The 20,336-nt window shown below is 38.8% G+C and overlaps 1 protein-coding gene across 3 annotated transcripts; it reads right to left on the bottom strand.

Moving 5' to 3' along the window:
- Positions 1-1,146: 1,146 nt before the first annotated feature.
- On the bottom strand, positions 1,147-14,931 carry LOC132070046 (interleukin-1 receptor-like 2). 3 transcript variants are annotated; one of them, XM_059466618.1, is made up of 13 exons: positions 14,821-14,931; positions 14,100-14,427; positions 13,452-13,637; positions 11,276-11,348; positions 8,553-8,796; positions 8,055-8,241; positions 7,127-7,289; positions 6,782-6,847; positions 6,069-6,189; positions 4,359-4,507; positions 3,923-4,066; positions 2,381-2,542; positions 1,147-1,892 (listed from the first exon to the last, which is right to left on the bottom strand). In XM_059466618.1, the coding sequence occupies exons 3-13, from the start codon at positions 13,542-13,544 to the stop codon at positions 1,501-1,503; spliced, it is 1,794 nt and encodes a 597-aa protein (XP_059322601.1). In that variant the 5' UTR covers positions 13,545-13,637; positions 14,100-14,427; positions 14,821-14,931; the 3' UTR covers positions 1,147-1,500. The 3 variants fall into 3 exon arrangements, with proteins under 3 accessions (XP_059322601.1, XP_059322600.1, XP_059322602.1); XM_059466617.1 differs by having other exon boundaries at positions 14,208-14,427; XM_059466619.1 differs by lacking the exons at positions 14,100-14,427; positions 14,821-14,931 and having other exon boundaries at positions 8,553-8,794; positions 13,452-13,576.
- Between the last annotated feature and the right edge of the window lie 5,405 nt (positions 14,932-20,336).

Below are 20,336 nucleotides of genomic sequence, written 5' to 3'. Positions count from 1 at the left end.
TGCCTCATCTGATAGATATACCCTGTCCCTAGTTTTCCTGGTGACACCTCGGAACAAGTCTCTAGTCAGTGAAGGCTGTGGAAAATTACTCAGTTGTGAACCCCACAGCCAGGAGAATGAGACACTGCTCCTAAGGAGTATTTACTACACCTTTACAAATAAAAAAAGTACCATGAAATGCTATTGGAAATCTTTCGCTTTGATTATATATTTCCACTCCTAGATTTTGCTTTCTCTCCCATCAATACAGCCCAATGAAGAATATATTCTAGATACACATACCTCTGAGAACCAACTGAAAGGAATTTGATGACAGATGCTATCCTGCAATAAACACGATGTTAAAACCTATATAACTTCAGAAAATAATTTTTTAAAAGCAAGCAAAATTCATATTTGCATTTAGATGATGTTCTTCAAAGCTAGAGCACAAAAACTCCTGCTGCTTCAGACCACCTTGAAAAGGAAGCAGCATGTCATTTTCTCACAGTGATGCACAACAAAAGTCGATTGGGATGCAGAAATACCAAGCTACTCTCAAGAAGTTTGATGTAGCCACATGCCTTTAACTTTTCCTTTCACAAGTAGATGAGATACCATTTCTCACCATTAGAATTTGGTTATGTTTCAGAACTGGCCACTTCCCACTCTCCAGGATACCCAGCCCAAGCACAGCTCTTTGGTAGATTCTCAGAGAATTTCTGTGCATGCAGTTAGCACAGCTGAGACACAGCATGAGAACATCTGGTTTCCAGAGTAGCAGCACAGTCTAGAAAGCCTCCCGCTCTCAAGAAGAACAAACTATTTTCAGTTTCCCAAGCATTACAAGAGACTAAGTTTCAAAAGTAAACATACACCAGATATCACAGAATTGTTCAACACTCTAAAAATCCACAGATTTCATTCCCTTCCATTTATTTGCTGAACACATTTAGTACCAACTGTTCAGCAGAAACACATTTAGTGTTGTGATGAGTTTTAATATATGCTATGTCATGAATTTCCCCAACCCTTTGAAGCAGCAAGGGTAAGGCCTACTGCTCAGGAGACAAAGCTTGCACAGAGCAGATTCTTGCAGCAACAAGGAAATCAGACAATCATGGAGAGGCAACAAGAATTGGAACAGAATGACAAAGAGAATGCTGATGATAGAAATAGACTTTTAATTTTATCAACTGCAGTTTTGATTTTTAAAAAATGGACTTCACAGTTGTTTTTTCATACAACATTTATGTGGACCACAGCTTCTTAATAGCCTATCATGATCACTCTCTTTACTTAAAATATTTGATGGAGACTAACACAACAAATTGTGGCACTATCCAAAACTCAGAAGTAACAGAAATAAAAGTTGCACAAAGTTTTTTCTTTTCGGGTGCAATTTACGGAAGAGATAAGAAGTTTCTACTCCTCAAAGAAAACATTTACTTTGTAGTATAAAGAATAGGTGAGAAACATCCCAATTCAGAATTACCTTCTTAGTATTATTTAAATAAGTGCTTAACTTTCCTTTGCTGCAGAACTGTTTGACATTAGGGGCAAGGAATACACTTCAGAATAAGATCCCTTTTTCCTGGGTGGCATTTGATAACGCACATTTTTCCAGAATTTTGTGTTTGCTGAACAAGATTTCTCTGAGAAGTCCCCTTTCCATTGAATGGCTCCATGTTTTTGCTTAATGTATCTGATTGATTCTGGCATGCTGGTGTAGTCCTGTATTTCACCCATTTCTATAAGAATCACTTGGATCCCATCACGGATGAGAGCATTATACATAGCTAGCTGTTGCTCAGAGGTGTCTTCCAAGAGGCAGCACCTAGATGCTTCTGATCCCAAAATAATCATCAGTCTTCTGCTTTGCTTAAGAGTTTCATCAGCAACACTGACCACAGCTGTAAGTGATGAAGGAACAATCAAAGCTTGCATAGAAACTTTACAACTGGTGTAAAATAGTTCTTTATTTTAAAATTGCTAACATGTGAAGCTGTGGCTAGCTCAGAGCAGTGATTGCTTTAAGATCTTCACACTGACAGTCATGATTCATGATCCATTGCATGATATAACTTCTAAAAAAATTGTTTTCTTCGTCCCTCAGGAGAATTTATCATTCAAAAAAACTCAACAGTATTATTAATGCTATTAAGTCCTCATCTGTTCATCACTAAGAAAGTGCAGACGCTCATAACATCAGAACAGAATTTTCCGTTAGGAAAAAAAAAAAGGAAAAAGAAAAATATTTTCATTGGGCTAATTATCCAATAAAACTAAATAAATACATCTTTATTTTCCAAAATTGTGGGGTTTAATTGCATAGATAAACTTATAACCTGAGAACAACGTTTCAAAAGGCAACCTGTTAACTCTGCTAATTAAAGCATACCTTCTCCTGGTAAATCATCCCTTCCTAATATGAAAAGATTATATCCACATTGTTTTTCTAAAACATCTGGGAGTATTCTACGAACAAAGGTTTCCAGACAACATATACTTCTGTCTTCACTGCTTTTTGTGTACAGGACATATGCATCGTAGATTTTCCCATCTAAAACAAACACAAACATTTCTATTAAAAAATTAAAACTCATAGAAGTGTCTTTATTGCAAAGTTTCATTTTTGGATGGTTTAGAAATAGTAATGTGGGGCTGATTTCACCTTTCTGACAGAATCACCTTACAGAAGTAAAATGTTCTATGAAACAAAATAAAGATGACCAGACACAGAATTTGACTTCCTTTCCCATCCTGGGGATGAAGAAGTCACCAAATGAGCTGAGTGCAGGACCTGGGACCTGCAGGAGGGAGCTCCCAATCCTAGAGGTGCCAGGACATTGAGGAAGTACCCTCTCACTGGCCTTTCTTCACCACCTCTCCTGAAGGAAATTTAATGAGCAGTTATCTCCACTTCTGACTAACCACAAGAGAGAAGGTGGGAAAATGGCAATTCTTTCTTGTAATAATCCTGAGAGGGATTAGAACCAGAAGGCTTCTGAAGGTTTGCTTAGCAAGCTGGACTGAAAGAACCAAGCCAAAATCAGATCTAACTCAACAAGTTAAAAACTTAGATTTTTTTTTTCTTTTAATTAGAACTCTATTACAGTATTATAGTAAAACTGAATTTTTAACCAGGAGTTGAAATTATTTTCCTGTGAAAACATTTAGCACAGCCAGGAGTAAACATTAACTACCTTAATGTACATAATCTATTCACTTTCAAGCCATGGCGAACTTCAGACAGTCTGATTCTGAGAACTGACATTAAATATATCTGTGATGTTGTGCTTATTTCAAATTTTTCACACCTATCCAATATATTTGCCTACAGTGCAATAAACTAAAACACATTAGAAGAATCCCAGAACACAGAACTAGCAGCAAATTTTCTCTTTGATATGTCAGCACCATAATTGACAGGATTTAGAAGGAAAGTGAAGGTAACAGAGAAATTGCAAAATGGAAAAAAAAAAAAAAAGACCAATAAAATCAATAAAATTAATATCTGACAAATGGGTCTGATTTTCAAAATAAATATTTAAGGCATGTCTTTAAACATCCAGTTTACAGGATGTAGCTCTGCTGACACCTATTGTTCATCATCAGAGTGACCATAAATCTACATGTAAAGAAACTACAGAAAAGCAAAAACACAACATGCTCATTTTGGAATAACCTACAGTTCTTTTGGCCTATCTTACTATGATTGCCTTCAATATTACATAGTTTTTATTAATTTAAGCAAAATTATATATTTTACCCATATGACTGAAAAAATCCTGCACAAAATGTCTTTGTGCATATCTGAAAAATTCCTTATGGAAGTTCTACGTACATTGTACTAAATAATCCCATTATTTCTCAGAAGTAAAGGCAAGAGAAAAAAATCAATAGGCTAATTACACTTACATGCCTGGTCACACTCACATACCTTCCTTACTTGTAAGGGCACAGGCAGAAGTACGGTACCAAAGTACCAAATCAATCTTGAAAATCTTGTAGATTATTAAAGTAATAAATGTTAAAATTAACAAAGAGACAAGCCCTCCAGTCAGCCATCGTCGTATATCAGGAACTGCACAAAAATATAAGAAATTTGTTTTAAATGTTGAATTTGTTCAAATCTGATCTTCCATATAAATTCAATACAAATTTGAATATTACATTTTTCATTCCTATCCACCTTGTTTTTTTAAATAATGATAAATACAATGCTATAGTGATTTCTTCCCTATGCAGAGGCACATGCATACTGCAAACTGTAATACATCTGCTTTCTTTCAACATGGTACACAAGAATTTGGTATCAAAACACCTTCTGGGGAAGTACAGATAATCACAGGCCTCAAAATAATAGTATTTTTTACCTCTGTGTTTTAATATAATATAGGATGCAACTTGCCCAAAGGCATTTGAAGCTTGACAGACAAAAGGCTGTTCATAGTCTTCACTGCTTACTTCTGAAATTATTAGCTTCACAGAATGCATAGGGCGCCCGTCATAAGAAGTTTCTCCCCTGTCCAAAAGGTGACAAATAAAACCATAAAACCACAGCCCATTCAGGAATGGCTTCATCTCTAACATCTGCAGCACAACAGTGGTTATTTCCTTCTGCAAATGTCAACCACACTTCCCAACAGATGAACAATTACATCATACGAAAGAAACCCGAGCAGTCAGACCTCTCCTGGTACTGACATTAAGCACATGCATTGGAAAGCATCAAGACGTCGTAACGTTTTCTTATCTGCAGCTGTGTTTCCCCAAAGGAACATAAGGTTTCTAGAGTTGGAAGTTCAAAAATATGCCTTACAAACCTAAATAAACTCTTGTTATGGGCTTGCCAATCCCTGTGAGAGTAGATGGACATAGGTATTTCACAATGGAATATGACATTCAGGGAATGAATGAACCAACATCACTAATGCAAGTGACCAAATATAACTATGTAAGTGTTAGGAAGTACAAAAACTAACATTGCTTTTGCAATATCAATTCAGAGACCATGTGTCACTGCTTTATGGCCCAATTGTTTATGGCACTATAATTCTTTATGACAGTATAATATATTACTTTTGCATAGTGTTTTCTCTTGGTGAGCACCCAAATAAGTCAGCATTTTGTTTCTCCCTTTGTTTTATGATGAAAACTTATTTCTTGCAACTATATTCTTACTTTGCAGACATCATTCTCTTTTCTTCACTGGTTTTTTAGTCTTAGATAATGCTCCAGAGTTTACAAAAATTATCACATTTTTTTATTTACAGTGCCACCATAAGAGCTGACAAAAAAGCCTGAAATCTTTAGTTCAAAACCTGTAACGTCTAAGAAAATTTCAGATTGCCTCTTGCTCCAATTTGAGGTAGTTTTTCCAATCAGGTATAATTTCTCTTCTTCTAATTCTATTTGACCTGCTTTTCACCATCGCCTTATCTCCCACTTGCCCTTCACATGCTTTACTCAGTCCAAGTCCTCCCAAAACCCAGCTCATCACTGGAAATCTGTCCCCCTTTTCTCCTCTAACCCCTAAGCTTCAGTACAAATGCCCTCAATAAAGTCTTCCATTATCTCTTCAGTTTATCTCAGTTAATTTTCTCTAACTTCATGTCCTTAAACCTAGAAATCTTGATTTTTCCTGTATAGCACAGATTTGTCCTCTTGCAACCTTTCATGGAGGCAGATGTGGAACACAGAAGAAAGAGACAGTCTGAAGATCATGCACCTGAACATGCCTGATTCGACCAAAAGAGGTCTCTGCCAGGCCAGAACTTGCTCAAAAGAAACTGTATTACAATTATGGCACTGTCACAAAACACCTTTTCCCAACACTGGAAATTCAGACTGATTTTTTACAATGAGCAATAAACATACAATCACATGTGAAGTTCATGTGTCTACTGTGTTTAAAGTTTCTATTTCAAAGCAAGAAGTAAATTAGAGAAGGCAAACATTAGAGATTTTAAGAAGAATGCTGTTTAAAGCAAGGGGAAAATGTTGCTAAATATTTTAATGTCAAAGGGAGAAAGTTCCACTTTGTTTGCCAACACATATATTTTTCAATCTCAAAATATACTTACTCATAGGAACTTGCAAAAATTCTGCTCATGTGAAATACATCAATATACACACCGTGTCCTGTCCAGTACACCTCATACCCATCAGCACCTGTGGTGTTGCAATCCACAGTAACCTGTGAGCCTATAAAATTATGTTACAAAGTAAAGAGTTAATTTCCATGACCTAATTAAAGTCTATACAACCCTGTTCTCAGATTCACAAATGCACACCAGCTAAGGGTGATACCAAACCCTTTCAAAAAAGTTACTCTAACAGAGGGTCTGTATTGTCAGTGATCTCCAAGTCCAGAAAGAGAATGGTAGGATGGAAGAATCCAGGAAGGAGATGCTTCTCCTTGGGGCATCACTTTGCCTGCAGATTTGAGATGGACCTGTTCTTAGAATCATTTCCAGGGTGATGGAAAGCAACAGATGTGACAGATAATCACTTGGGTTCCTACAATTTTCCTTGCAGGTGAGAAATTTCTTTAGGACATTGCAAGAAACATGCCTCACTTCTTTCCCTTTCACCTCTCATTCCTTCTTTGGGAGATAAACAAAGAGAAACTGACCACTGAAGTAGTTTTTTCATAAAATAAAAACAAGAAAGCACAGAATAGGACACTCCTTGAGAATACATTTTAACTAGGATACAAATTTTCTCTAGAGAAAACTACAGAATTTCTAGTTTTCTCTAGAGAAAATATTAAATTTCTCTAGAGAGAACTACTTACCAAGTTCCACTTCAATAGAGTTGTTTCTTGGGTAAGTTATTTCTGGAGGCTTTTTTGGTGGGGTCACTAAGCAAAAGAAAGAAAGTGCTTTTCAGAAAACCAGGGGCAGTTGCAGTCTGCCTTATGCTCTATAATGCAAGTAACAACCTAAAAACGCCCCTTGTACTAAAGACAAGGTTGTCAGCCATTTTATAACAAAATATCACTCTATACCAAAAGTACCATATCTCGGGTAGTCATTACTGCACATTTAGGTGAAAAACAGAAGTCCTAAGCATGTCCATCCACAAAATAGGTCTTTCCACTTTAGTTATGAGCACAAACACAGTGAAATTATTTACTTACCTTCTACAACCAGACTGATGTCTCGTGAAATGTTATATTGTTTCCCATTGTAGGTATACGTTGTTTCACATGTATAGTTTCCTCCATCATGTACAGTTACATTAAAAATTATAAGGTCACTGTTTGAAAGGGCAAACCTTTTTCCTTCCAGCAGCTGGCAGTCCTAAAAGTGTGTAGACAACTCTGTTAATTCACATCTCTGTATATTTCTATGGTTTGTCTCTCTTTGACACAATCTGAAGTTTCAATGGACCACAGCGTAAAGATGGTTATGCAGAGGCTGAGGAAGAGTGAGGGCAGCAGAACATAAAGAAATGCATACTTCACTTCAGCTGAGATTTTAATTTAAAGATACCCCAGTTCATTCCCTTTGGAAAACAACTTCTTATATTAGAGAAATAATAAATTAAAATGTGGGTTGTTAGTATTTGCAAAAGTATTCATCAATGAAGCATCACTCAATAATTAGACTTTATTTTTTAAGGAGCCTCAATGCTACCACATGGACTGCATGAGCCAGAGGCAGGAATCTGGCAGAAGGCATTCCATTCTTGCAACAGAAAGAGCCTTTAAAAGAGAATGAACAACAAGAACTAGAATCATGGAATAGAACAGATTGAGCACTAAAAGGAAATGCCATAGTCAATCTGTTTCCACCCAAGGCCATGTTTCCCTGGCAGGTGAACAGATGACACCTGGTGGGTACGTGGGTCAGCATCACTCCCACACCTCAGCTGAAATTCTGTCCAGATAACCAAGAATACCTTTAAAAGACAGAAAGTCTTAATCTTCTTCCAATTTGTTTTAAAAATATTTTTCTCCAACTTACAGTAAATCTTTAGTTCTTCTGTTCCAATTCTCAAAGATCACTGATTTTTATTATAAATAATGGACAGCTATAAGACAGAATAAAACACTATATTCTCACCTTATACCAATGAACAGGATGAATATTCTTGTCTTTCCTGAAATAATCCAAGTGGGGACAAACAACCTTTGCAGAAGATGATGTGAATATCACTTCCTCTACAGCAAATTTTTCATTTAAGCATAAACCATCAATCCTCTCAAAAACTGTTACTTTTGTACACATTTTTTTGCAGCTTGTCAAATCCCTGCAATTAATAGGACACAATTAAATTAACCCATTTAACACATTTTGCAGGTCCAAAATGTATGGCATTCTGTTTGGAGAAGAAAGAGAAGAAAATATGTTTACAGTTTCTTTAATAGATTTATTTTTGCTTACAAGGAAAAAAATGCAAAACTAGATTTAATTTCCCCAAACTAAAGTTATGTTTTGTAGATGCGTTCCCACTTCTTCATTATTATTTATCTTACCTACCCACAAAATTTTACTTGCTTTTTAAAAGTTACTCTCTTTGTGACTCATTTCTGTAAAAATATAACTTTTTCTAGTTTTCACCTTATGACACATTCATAATCTCCAGAATCTTCTAACATGGCAGGAAGAAACAAAATCAGATTCTTCTGCTGATGAACTCTAGACAGTTTGTCTCTAGGCACAGCTCTCTTGTTACCAACTTTATACCATGTTAAGTTGTAGTCTCCACTTTTCAAGCTCTTTTCCAGTGAACATTTAATAGCAAGAGGCTGCCCATCAGGCACAAGAGTCTGCTTCAACATCACATCATAGGCTTCACATTTCTCTAAAGGAAAGAGATAAGCATTAAAGAAAAACTCAAATAGTCTACAAAAATATACTGAACTCGTTTCCTGATTATAAATTACAAACTTCATTGGAGTTTTCACCTCCATTCTCAAGTCAACTACTAAAAACTGTTAGTATTTGATAAAATACAATTTTAATCCCCTATCTTTACAGCTGAGAGTACTACTCAGTGGTTTACAAATATAGTTATGCCACTAAAATGAAATGCTGTTTTTTGAATGCAATCTTTACACTCAGTAGAAAGCCTTTGTAGCAGAGTTGTCATTTGTATGTTTTATTTCAGATGCAAATTCCTGAAGTACTTGTGTTTCTCCAGTCTGTTTCATGGGCATGTACAGAAACACACACATGCACACAAATTTCACATTTAATGTCTTTATTTTTTAACTTAACTGTAGTTAAGACAGACTATGCTTTTGATATTTAAATGTCCTAAGAGGACACAGAAGTTAAAGACTGTGTTGTAAAAATATTAGGTTTGCTATGGGAATTTCAACTGACCCTTCATTTTATGAACATTTAGAAAGGAGTCATTACAATCACCAATGAGCTCATTTTCTTTACTTCTGACACAGACTCGTGCAGAAAAAGAGCAAACCAAGAGTTTGGGCTTTTTTTTTTTTTTTCTTTTTTGCAATATGACAAAAAAAGGCACCAACTGTGGATACCATGGTCATGTTCCCAAGTCAGTAATACATTTATTGAAACTTCCTCACTTTGTTATTTTATAAGAATTGCCACAGAGTCATGCAAGTGTCTGTTTAGCCCAAAATCCTATCTCTGATAAATATCAGTGGCAAATGTGCAGAGGAGAGGAGGACACAATAAATACAAGACTACTCTGATTTCAATCCCCTTATGTTCTGCATGCAAAACCATTCACTGGATTTTATAAATTCTCTGAGTATCATGCATTTCTTGTTATGAGAAATGGTAAAATTCCTCTCATCTGCCTATTCTATGGTATTTACATTTTTATAGACCTTCATCCCATCTTGCTTCTGTCTCTTTACCTCAGAGTCCTCCTTCATTTGGAGACTTCTCATATGGAAGCCATCCCATATCAGACAACACTGTCACTCATCTCTTCACCTCTTCTGATACCATCTTTCTGAGATGTAGTGACCAGAACTGCAGAGTTCAACTGGCATACATTCACTGTGGAGTTAAAGTGTACCATAATGAGGATTTTTTTCTGTTTTCTGCTCTGCTGCTTTCCAAAAATTCTGGTTTTCTGGTCATCACTGATGACAGAGTTAATGATTCCAGAGAGCATCCAGAGATATCAAAGCAGCATTTTCCCAAGTGGCTATTAATTAACTTGATGCTCACATCACACACATACAGCATACTTACTTCTGCTATACATGCATGACCCTTTCATGGCCCTTCACATCCACTTCATTTTACTGACTGACATTCTATCACTAAACTCTTTGATATCCAGGCACCCTCTGCATAGCAAGCATCAGTGTTAACCACCAAAGAATCATTTTGTGTCATCCACAGTTCTCAACACCTCATCACAGATCTTTTCCAAATTACTTATCCAAACATTGAATTACTCAAGTATCTGAGTTTAACGCCCCATAATAACTGTGGTGATTATGATATGCTGTGGCCACAGGAACTGAAAATGTTTTTCTGCCACTTAATGCTAATATTCTGCACCAGTGTAAGGGACACCAGCACATGCTAAAGACCACTCAGCTGGAAAGCTGATCTGCGGAGAACACTGGGGTCCTGGTAGACCACAAGCTGATCATGAGCCACCAATGCTCCCTCACAGCAAAAGAAGGGTAACAGTGTCCTGGGACACTAGGACACATGGACATTAGGACATGCCAGATTTGAATTTACTGGAGAGAGTCCAGCACATAGCTACAAACATGAGTAAGGGAGTGGAGCACCTCTCACTTGAGTAGAGGATGAAAGAGCAGGAACTGCTCAGCATAGAGAAGATCTGAGGAGTGTGTGGGTGGATCTTATCACTGTGTGTAAATAACTGATGGGAGGGAATGAAGAACAAAGAGACAGACTTTTGCCAGCCTTGCTCACTGACAGGACAAGAGACAATGAGCACAAATAGAACGTCTTATGTTTCAATCTGAACACAAAAAAACCCTTTTTTTATTGCAAGGGTGATCAAACAGTGGAACAAGATGCCCAATGAAGTTGTGGAGTTTCCATTTGCAGAGGTTTTCAAAATCTTGACCCCGTAAAGTTAGATGTCAAGAGCTCCTTTCCAACCTAAATGATTGTAATAAGTTAAACATTAAATACCACATATTATGTTTAATAGGTTCCTGCTCTAGGCACAATTTAAAAGAACTCATTGGCATGAATGTAAATTTCACTATTACAACCACTTCCATAGAAAGTTAGTATTACTTGTGTGAAAAAAAGTTCTCCTAAAAGTTCAGAACAAGATTTTCCATAGCCACCAACAGACTTACTTGCAATAATTAAGGACAGAAATGCTGTTGCAATTTTGCATGAAAACAGTGTTTTTGCTGTCATGTTTCCCTGCTGAAATGGAAAGAAAACTTTCAGTTAGTGGTTTCCAATATGAACTTCCATAATTTAAAGTAAACATCTACATTACATAATTAATATAGGAATTACACATTTTAAAGAGGACACATGAAATACAGGAATTGTCTTTAACTTGTTTTGAGCCTGTTACCTGCTTGTTTTACCTGACAGCTCCTAAAAAAGAGTGAACATCTCCTATTTCAGCTTGTCAAGCACTTGGGTTTTTGCATCTCTAGCACACAACTTCCCTTAGTGCCTAGGAAAGCACTTCTTGCTTTCCTAAGCTACAGTCATAGATTCTCTAACTCTCACTTAGATGGAATCTGATTTCATAATTCTGACTTTTTTGCCACCTACTTCTGTACTGCATCCAGTTATGCTACAGCCTGTCTGAGATTGGGGAGGACAGGACGTAACTTGCATACAGTCTTCAAAACATAAGTGCACTATGGATTTATGAACAAAGACAATTATTGATTTTTTTAAATTTTTTTTTCCTAATGATTTCTAACCCTATCTTTGTTCTTTGAGTACTATTGAGTATCAATCTGATATTTCCATAGGCCTATAGTAAAATTTCAAGATCTCATCACTGGGGACTAAGAATCAGGCAAACTCAGTCAGCTGTTGAGCATATGATGTTGGATTTTGGCCATATGTTTTCATTTTAAAAATTTCTCTACAACAATTTTCTTCTGCTATTATTACCCAGTCATTTACTATTGTGACATCTTTGTGCCATTATTTGCAATTTACACCTTCATGTTCCAGTCTGAATAGCTTTGTATTGTTGGCAAATTCTGCCACTGAAAGAGATTCCCTCTGTCTAGATCACCAAGATACATGCTGAAGAGCTGTTTGGGACTCTAGTAGTGATGTTTCTTCACCTAAAATCTAGGCATTTATCTTTTACATGTTTATTTATATATTTGAGAATGATTGTCAGGACTCTTTAGTAGTCCTCTGATCCCTAACACATCTGGAGAAGGATCTCTTAGCTGCATGCCTCTGGCAAGCTGCTCCTTAACTTGACCTGCTTTACTGTTTTTGTTTCTATGCAGCCTACCACAGTGTTTCATAGCACAGTGAGAGGACAAATGCAACTATTCCAGCTGAAGTATGAGCAGGGGTATCCCATCCTGTCGTGACGCCTCTGAACTGACAGAACCAACTGAAAGTCAGAGCATCACACTATTTCTGGTATATAAACCTAGGAACATTTTAAAACATAAAAAATGAATATGAATTTGGCTGATATCACTTTCTACAGGAGTCGAAGATGACGCTTCCGGCTGCTGTGTCTGTCCTACTTCAGCAGACTGACTCACAAGTGCGCCATGTGTTGAGTCATCCACACTGCTTCTTGCAGTGCCTGCTTCCCTTCTTCCCTTTATCTTTCCTCCTCCCTCTTAGCTAATCTCCACTCAAATTACCAGGCAGGTCTTTTCTTGCCTAGCTCTAAGATGGGATGAGTCCCTGAAAGAATCCTGTCACAAAACATTAAAATTTCTATTATTCATGATGCACAGAATCTCTTTTAAATCTATCATTTTTAATTTTAAAGAAGAGGACAATATTGTAACATAAAATTTAAAGATAAAACAGGATTGAATAGACTCCAGTTATGAGCAGGTATTTTCTTTATGACTTCTCTGAATCACTGCTTTTTCACAAACTCTGCTCTCTTACAACATTACCTTGCTCTTGTTCTGTGATCTGTCTCTCAAGAGCTCTCTCAAAAAGTTTTTTGCCCCATCAGTAGATTTAGCAGATGCAGAAGTAGTATTTTACCAAATCCTGAAAGTCTTCCACAATCCTGCTTTTCTATAATTTCAGTGTTCTTTCTACTTAAATTTATAATTTGCCCTTCTGTCAACATAGAAGACTTGCAAACATATATACAGCCTTGTGCTAGACCACACACACTACTTTGAGGAGATTCCCTAATCTCTCACTTTCCCCGATGAAAAATTTCCATTTCTATGGAAGGTAGACATGATAGCAAAATTAGGCTCTTCTCTGTGCATGCATTCACATAAATAAGGATGAAAATAAAATACACACAACTGCAGAACCAATTGCAAATGTTTTTCCTACCCCATTCTGCCATGATAAACAGTTAAATTTCTCCCTTTCCCCAGCCATTCTGTCCACATCTTGAGCACTCAATCGACCTGTGGAGCTTTTCATTCACAACAGACTTCAGCTCTGGTTATCTTTGCCCAGATTTCCCAAATGGGAAAAAATTTCAGGTATGCAAAGCCATGTCCATAAAATTTCACCCTGAAAGGAAATATTTTTATCAATTGCAGTTTTAAAAAGTCATTACAACCACCCCCCCCTCAAAAAAAAAACATCAATTGTCTTCAATGATATGTACACCTGAAATACAATCACAGCATCGATGATGGCATGTAGGCCTAATTTTCATTAAAATTTCTCATTAAATTGGCATAACTACCTTTGAATCTGCTTTTTACTCCTTTCAAAGTTGATCTACTCAATTGAAAAAAGAAGTTTCCTCAAAACTTCAAAGGATCACAGGTTCCACTGACTTTGGCAAACTTGTAGCAGGCTTATTTTAATCTCTTATTCAAAAGCACAAACTGATTCAAACATGCAACAGTCCTCAGAACTGACAGAACCAACTGAAAGTTGGAGTATCACACTATTTCTGGTATATAAACCTAGGAACATTTTAAATCATAAAAAATTAATATTAATATATATATATATTCGTATTACCTTAAATGCTCCTATTAACTGCAAGGTGCACCATGCCTCTTCTAGAGAGATTAATCAAGTCTCTCACTTTTGATCACGAAAAAATGATGACAGCAAATACATGCATACCCAGTCAGCGGGGAAGAGTTGCGGTAGCCCCGTCAGGATGTAGTGACAGCACTGCGACTATGGTGCTTCTGCGAAACGCTGGCAATCCCTCAGCAGGTGCGGCAGCAAATCATCTTCCGATACTCTTCATCTAAGTTGCGACGTGTTTCTGGAAGCATTCCCTTGGAAGGGGCTGCGGCTGCTGGGCGGCGCGGCGAGGCCGGCCCAGGCCGAGGGGCAGCTGCGGGGAACAGGCGCTCGCTCGCTTTGGGTCAGGAACCAGGCCGCGGTCAGGGCTGACCCTTCACAAGAGGTCTCACCCCTACTCCCAAAGTGCCCCCAGCCCCAGCTTCCCCACAGACAACACCTCGCTCCGAGCCACCTCCCAGCCCCAACAGCGAGGCGTGGGAGCAAAGTGCGACCCCGGGCGCAGCAGTTCTATGGATGCGCTGCTCGGATCACCCCGGCCCGGCTGAGGCCGCCCGCCCCGTTACTGGAGTCCCGGAGCGCAGCGCCCCCGGCCGCACCTGCCCGGCCCCGCGGCCGCCCCCGGCTCTCGGGCCCGGGCGAGACCCTGGGCCCCGTTACACCGAAGGCTCGCTGGGGCCGGACCAGAGCCCGGGGAGTCTCCTACCTGCTCCTCGGAGCGGGGCAGCCCCGCTGGCGCCTCCCAGAGAGCTCCAGCGGCCAAGGGAGCGCGGCGGCGCTGCCCCGGCAGGGGCGGCTCCTCCCTGAGACACCTCACCTTCCCCGCCCGCAAACCTGGCTGTGCCCAGCGCCGTGGGGCGGCCCCGGGGCAGGGCCAGCCCCCGTCCCCTCCCTGCCCCGGCGCAGGTAAGCGGGGCTGGTTAAACGCAGGCTCCGAAAAACAAAGCGTTTGAGCAGCCACCCCGGCCCCTCGCTGCTGCGGGATGGGCTCAGCCTCCGCCGCAGGAAATCCTCCAAGTAAAGATTGCGAGATCTGCGGTGACTGACTTTTGTTATTTGTTTGTTTGTTTTCAAACAAACATGTGCAAATCTCCCTAGTTGAAGAGACCGTGTCACTGGAAGAGGAAGACTCCGTGGAGGCTGTTGGCTGGAGCATCTCGGGGACATTGGCTGATTTATTTGCTTATTCAGTAGGCTGTTTTCGCCGCTTGGTCTGACCTGCCCAGACTGACACTGAGATATTTGGGAGCTTGAACCTACAGGTTAGTCTCATATAGTCCCTAAGTTTTTATCTACAAACTTAACAGCTATTAAGTAGTCCCGGTATTTTACAGAGATCACTTAACTTCTGGCTGTTCTGGGAACAGTATGTTCTCTAGGTTCTGGCAATTCTTAGTTCTCTGTTTCACAACAGAGCTAGAGCCAGATTTTTTCAAAGCAGAAGTTCCTCAAACTAATTTGTCAATGTGAGCAATTTTAACACTGCAGTGCCACTTACTTGTTGACTAACTACTAAACTAGATATTAAGGTAGGGGAAAGCTCTTTCTTATGTTCTTCACAAAGCAGGCAACAATCACAGACTACAGAGCTATCAAGGTAGATGTTCTCATTGTTGCTAAAAATACATAATAACATTTGCGAAGCAAATTACAAGTATTCTACAAAAGCTGTGGAGAATAATCCAGACACATTCTGTCCCTTCCACCCCTTTTCATCCTGCTTTGGTACTTCTAACATTTCATGTTCTGGTACTATTTTATTATTTATTATATTTATCAAATGGAAACGTTCAAACACCCTGCACACGAGCTGCAGATAAGTTAAGATGAACGCTTATGCCCTGCTGTGGCCACATAAACTGTCTCCCATCAATCCAGTGTATGTAGTGCTAGCTGGACGCACATTGCAACACTTCCAAAGCTGTTGGGAGGTACACAGAAAATTAATTCATTCCTGACTTGGCAAGCACAGAAGTATTTATACAGTCAGCTTGTTTCTCGTTGGTGACTACTTCTATCCATATTTAATATTGAAAATGTTTCTCATTAATTCTCAAACAGTGCAAGATTATGCAAGATTTTTAGGTTTTGCATTATTTTGCGTGACCAAAAAACATCTGTGACCTATCAACAGTGCCTGACAGCAGTTAGTCTGAAATTATGTCTTTTCAAGCATGCCTTGTGTGGTCATCAGGTCCTCCACACCAACTGACTTGAACTGCAAAAATCAGGGCAATACTTGCCCTGATATTTTTAGGACAAGTGCCAACAACAAGCAAATGTAGTGGTTAGGTTTTTTTAAGGCAATTATAGAATCCAGTAATCTCATGTTTTACCTGCACATGGTAAATCATCCCTTCTGTCATGACATGTCTCTAAGACAACTACAAGTATATTTAGAGCAAAATTGTGGTTTATAGCAACCATCATATTTTTTTTGTTTGGCTAACATATATTCATCATATATCTTTCTGATCTGAAACTGAGCATGGCAAATAAAAACTTAACAGAGTTTTAAAGTACTTTATGTAATTTTTTATACCATTTCTACTTTAAGCTTTGTTGCACAAGGTAACTTTGATGAAGACATAAGGATTACCATTGTATGTACAAATCTTTTAAAGCTACAGGAATAAAAATATCAGGAAATGTAATTACAGGTAATTATTTACACCAGTTAAAGGTATCTATTTACATAAGTGCACACTTAAAGCTGCATAAAACATATGTAATACATGATTTCAGAACAGAAAAATCTTCTATTGAGGAAGAAATATTCAAGAACAGTATAATCTGCAGGGTATGCAAATATTTTGATTTAGAAACATTAAGCTAGGACAGGAAAATTGGAAATTCAAAATATAAAAGTAATGTTGCAATGTTTGGTTGCATCACATTATTCTGTTGTTCTGTTTCAATATCCTTATTGCCTTCATTGTGATAACCAGTTGTCATGGTGAGCAAAGAAAGTTGAGATTCATTGCAAAGCCACAGTTGCAGGGCTGACTGGGAAGCCACCTAGCAAAAGATGGCAGCAGATGCTTGAAAAGGGAGAAGCCAAGGTGTGGCAGTAGTTACTGCCATGGAGGGAACTTGCCAGGGGATTAGCCATGGCCTTCATATCAATGTTTTCATTAGTCCTGGCAGTACAAAAAAAATAGAAATTTTCCTATGTAATTTACTAATAGCACAGTAGTTAGAAAAGAAGTATGTGACCCTGCAGCTTGGCTCATACTGATTTTTACCTATTTACTCCTCCTGCACTCAGAAATTACATCACTGTTTTATTTTCTTTAATTTTAAACACAAAAATAACCATTTGTCATCCAGAATCACAGATTAAGGAGAATTGTGGTCAAGATTCCTATGATTCACCAGTACATTATATCTTTTAAATAATTTTTTTAAAAAATATACAAAATGCTGCCTTAAATCAGGTGAACTGTTTCTGGTACAGTTAGAGAAGTACCAAAGGTACCTGCAAATGCACTGATGCAAGTCATTATTACAGAGTCCAGTGAGAAAAGTGCTCAGAATCCATGGGATATTGGTTAAATTGGGGTTACTGGAGATAGTCTGAGAAGGTAAAAGGAGATGATAGCACAGATAATCTCATGTCTCTTCCAATGCTGGGAACCCAGAGCTGTGCAGCCTCAGCCAGACCTCTCATCAGCACATGCCACATCATGCAAATCCCATCTGTGAGGACATTTGCCAGCACTGAAGGCTTTAGGATTTTAAAAGGTGTCCTCAGAAGTAGAAAACTCTATTCATCATCTTGACTGGCATTAAAAAGGACAGTGTATGAAAACAGGCTGTTTCACTTCAAGTTAAGCTGAGACAACAGAAGGAGCCATCACCAGGTGCCAAGTATGAGCTGCCTAAAGCTCCCCCACACTGGTGAGCTGGCTCCACCTTACCTGCAGCACGGGGTACATCCAGCACAGCCCAGGGCCTGCACCCACTTGCAGCAGCTCTCATGGATCAGTAACTTCTGCATGCACACACATCCCTGACCACACTCTTCAGGCACTGGCCCACTTTCAGATGAAGTGCTGTGCTCTGTCCTGTTAATACGTTCACAAATCCCAAGAGACCTCACTGAACTGTGGTTATACTAGGGGAAATAAGAAGCTTATATCTCAGTAAAGTTTTAAGTTAATTTGGCTTGTCTAGGTTAAATTGAAGACAGATTACAACTTCTGCCTATAAACAATACATCCAGTATATACCAATGAACAACTCCTTTGTTAGGACAAAGCATGGTAACTCACAGAGAGAGGAACATAGCTGGATACCTGAGATAGGAATGAGCTAGCCAAAGGGCAGGGGCAGCCCCTTCCTATCCTGTGTTTCCCAAGCTCAGGCCTTCCAGGTGCTATAGATACACATTGCACAGGTATCTACTGCCAATTTTTTGGTCACAGACAAGGAAAAAAAATGCATTTGTAATCAAATACATGTGACACTCGTTGTCATAAAATTGTACCTAGGAGGTTTGACATTAAGTCCTCTAAAAACTGGAAGGCAGCATTTGGCCTTACAGTTTAAATGATAAAAAGATTACATGGAAATTACCAAACAAAATTCTCCATGAGGTTGCCACCTGCAAGTCTTCACAATTACTTAGCTAAAATGTTCTCAGCAGATCTAGGATTGCACTTTATCTGTACATACTGCACTTTATCTGTGCAATTACACAAGCATAATACCCTTTCTGCAGTCAGAGGACAGGGTTTAATACCATCTTGTAACATTTAAAAATGCTGGTACAAGGAGTCCTACAACCAACTAACAAGAACTTTGAGCTAAATGAGAAACAGGAAAGAAGTACATAATGAAAGTATTGCATCAGTCACCACAACTTTCAAGAAAATGCAAAACAAAATGGCATCAAGACTTCTGTAACTCCCTGGTGCCTTTGTCAGTTGCATGAAAAAAAGCCAACTGAAAACATTTCTGCAACATTAGCGAAGATTTTTACAAACAGCTGGTTTCTGTTATTAATTGCTCAGTTTGCAGTCATAGCAGTGGCTGGTTGGAAAAAATCTGTAACACTGAAACTGTAACAATATTTTTATTTACAGTGGTAGTCCAGGCAGAACAGATTACTCAGGAAAGGAACAACATTGAGGGCTCCTGGGTGAATCAAGCAAAAGTTGAAAAGAGGGACTGAAAAACGAAGTAGCAGCCTCTGACAGATTGGGTCTTTGTGAAATGGGAATTGAAGGCTGTCAACCTTAATACTGTGTTAATCAAGGGTTTGCACTGGAAATTCTCATAATATTTCAGCCTCTCAAAGCACTGACCATTTGCATGCTGGGACTCTGCTACAGAGCATGCTCATGAACCCCTTCTGGCTGCAGACTGGTTTTTCTTCCATGAAAAGCCAAAGAGGTGGTTTGAATCCACATGACATCCCAGTGTGGAGTCAGGATACAGCTGTGCTGGGCAGCTAGGCTGAAGAGCACTGAAGAACTAAACCACTCTGTAATACTGGAGTCACAGACAGCTCTCAAAAGTTTTATTGATGGTTCTGCTCATCCCCAGAAGACTTGGCTGCCTGAACTGCTTTCCTTCCAGCCCTGAGGCAATGAAGGTGTGATGCAGTACTAGGAGGGCACCTAACCTGCCTTATAAATTACCACATACTTGCCATCCAAGAACTGATAGGTGTTGAGTAAGTTCTGGGATGGTGATTTTCACCTCACATTGTCACTTTCCAATCATAAACAACATCATTTGACTAGAAAAGAGTAATGGTGGCGAGAGCACTGTTGGATAATGCAAAGCTCAGTATGTCAGAGGAGCCACAATGTAATCATGGAAACGCAATGGAGGTTGTGTGATTTGTCATGGGTAACAAACATGGACTGAGGGTGAAGCCACAGGATCTCATCCTTCTACCTGATACCCTGGAATATTTTGTACAAACCAAGTACACCTCCTATGGAAAAATATTCTTTACAATGCAACAACAAAGAATGCAAGGCTGCAAGACTGAAGCCCCACTTGGAGCACTTTGCAAAATAGTGGTTAGTAACATATGAAATTGGGGTATATTTTATACCTAAGTTGGGGGGATGAGAATTTGACACAAAATTGCAGGGACAGGTTTGATGGGTTTGTCCTCCTTGCCCTGCCCAGAAGGGACACCTTCTGGTAAATCCTGTGTCCTCAGCTATGCTGTGTTGATCCATGATATTCAGCTTGTGATTGCAA

This window comes from Ammospiza nelsoni, chromosome 2 (assembly GCF_027579445.1).
Source record: "Ammospiza nelsoni isolate bAmmNel1 chromosome 2, bAmmNel1.pri, whole genome shotgun sequence".
Taxonomy (NCBI): Eukaryota; Metazoa; Chordata; class Aves; order Passeriformes; family Passerellidae; genus Ammospiza; species Ammospiza nelsoni.
Note: the sequence above shows the minus strand (reverse complement) of the source record. Positions and strands in the feature narration are given on the sequence as shown.

Excerpts from the sequence above, each read along its gene's own strand:
- LOC132070046 (XM_059466618.1), bottom strand. The coding sequence starts at position 13,544 with ATGAAAAGCTCCACAGGTCGATTGAGTGCTCAAGATGTGGACAGAATG. Across the intron at positions 6,848-7,126 it reads CATCAGTCTGGTTGTAGAAG|TGACCCCACCAAAAAAGCCT; the intron begins GTAAGTAAATAA and ends TCTTTTGCTTAG. Across the intron at positions 4,508-6,068 it reads ATTTTTGCAAGTTCCTATGA|GGGAGAAACTTCTTATGACG; the intron begins GTAAGTATATTT and ends CCTTTTGGACAG.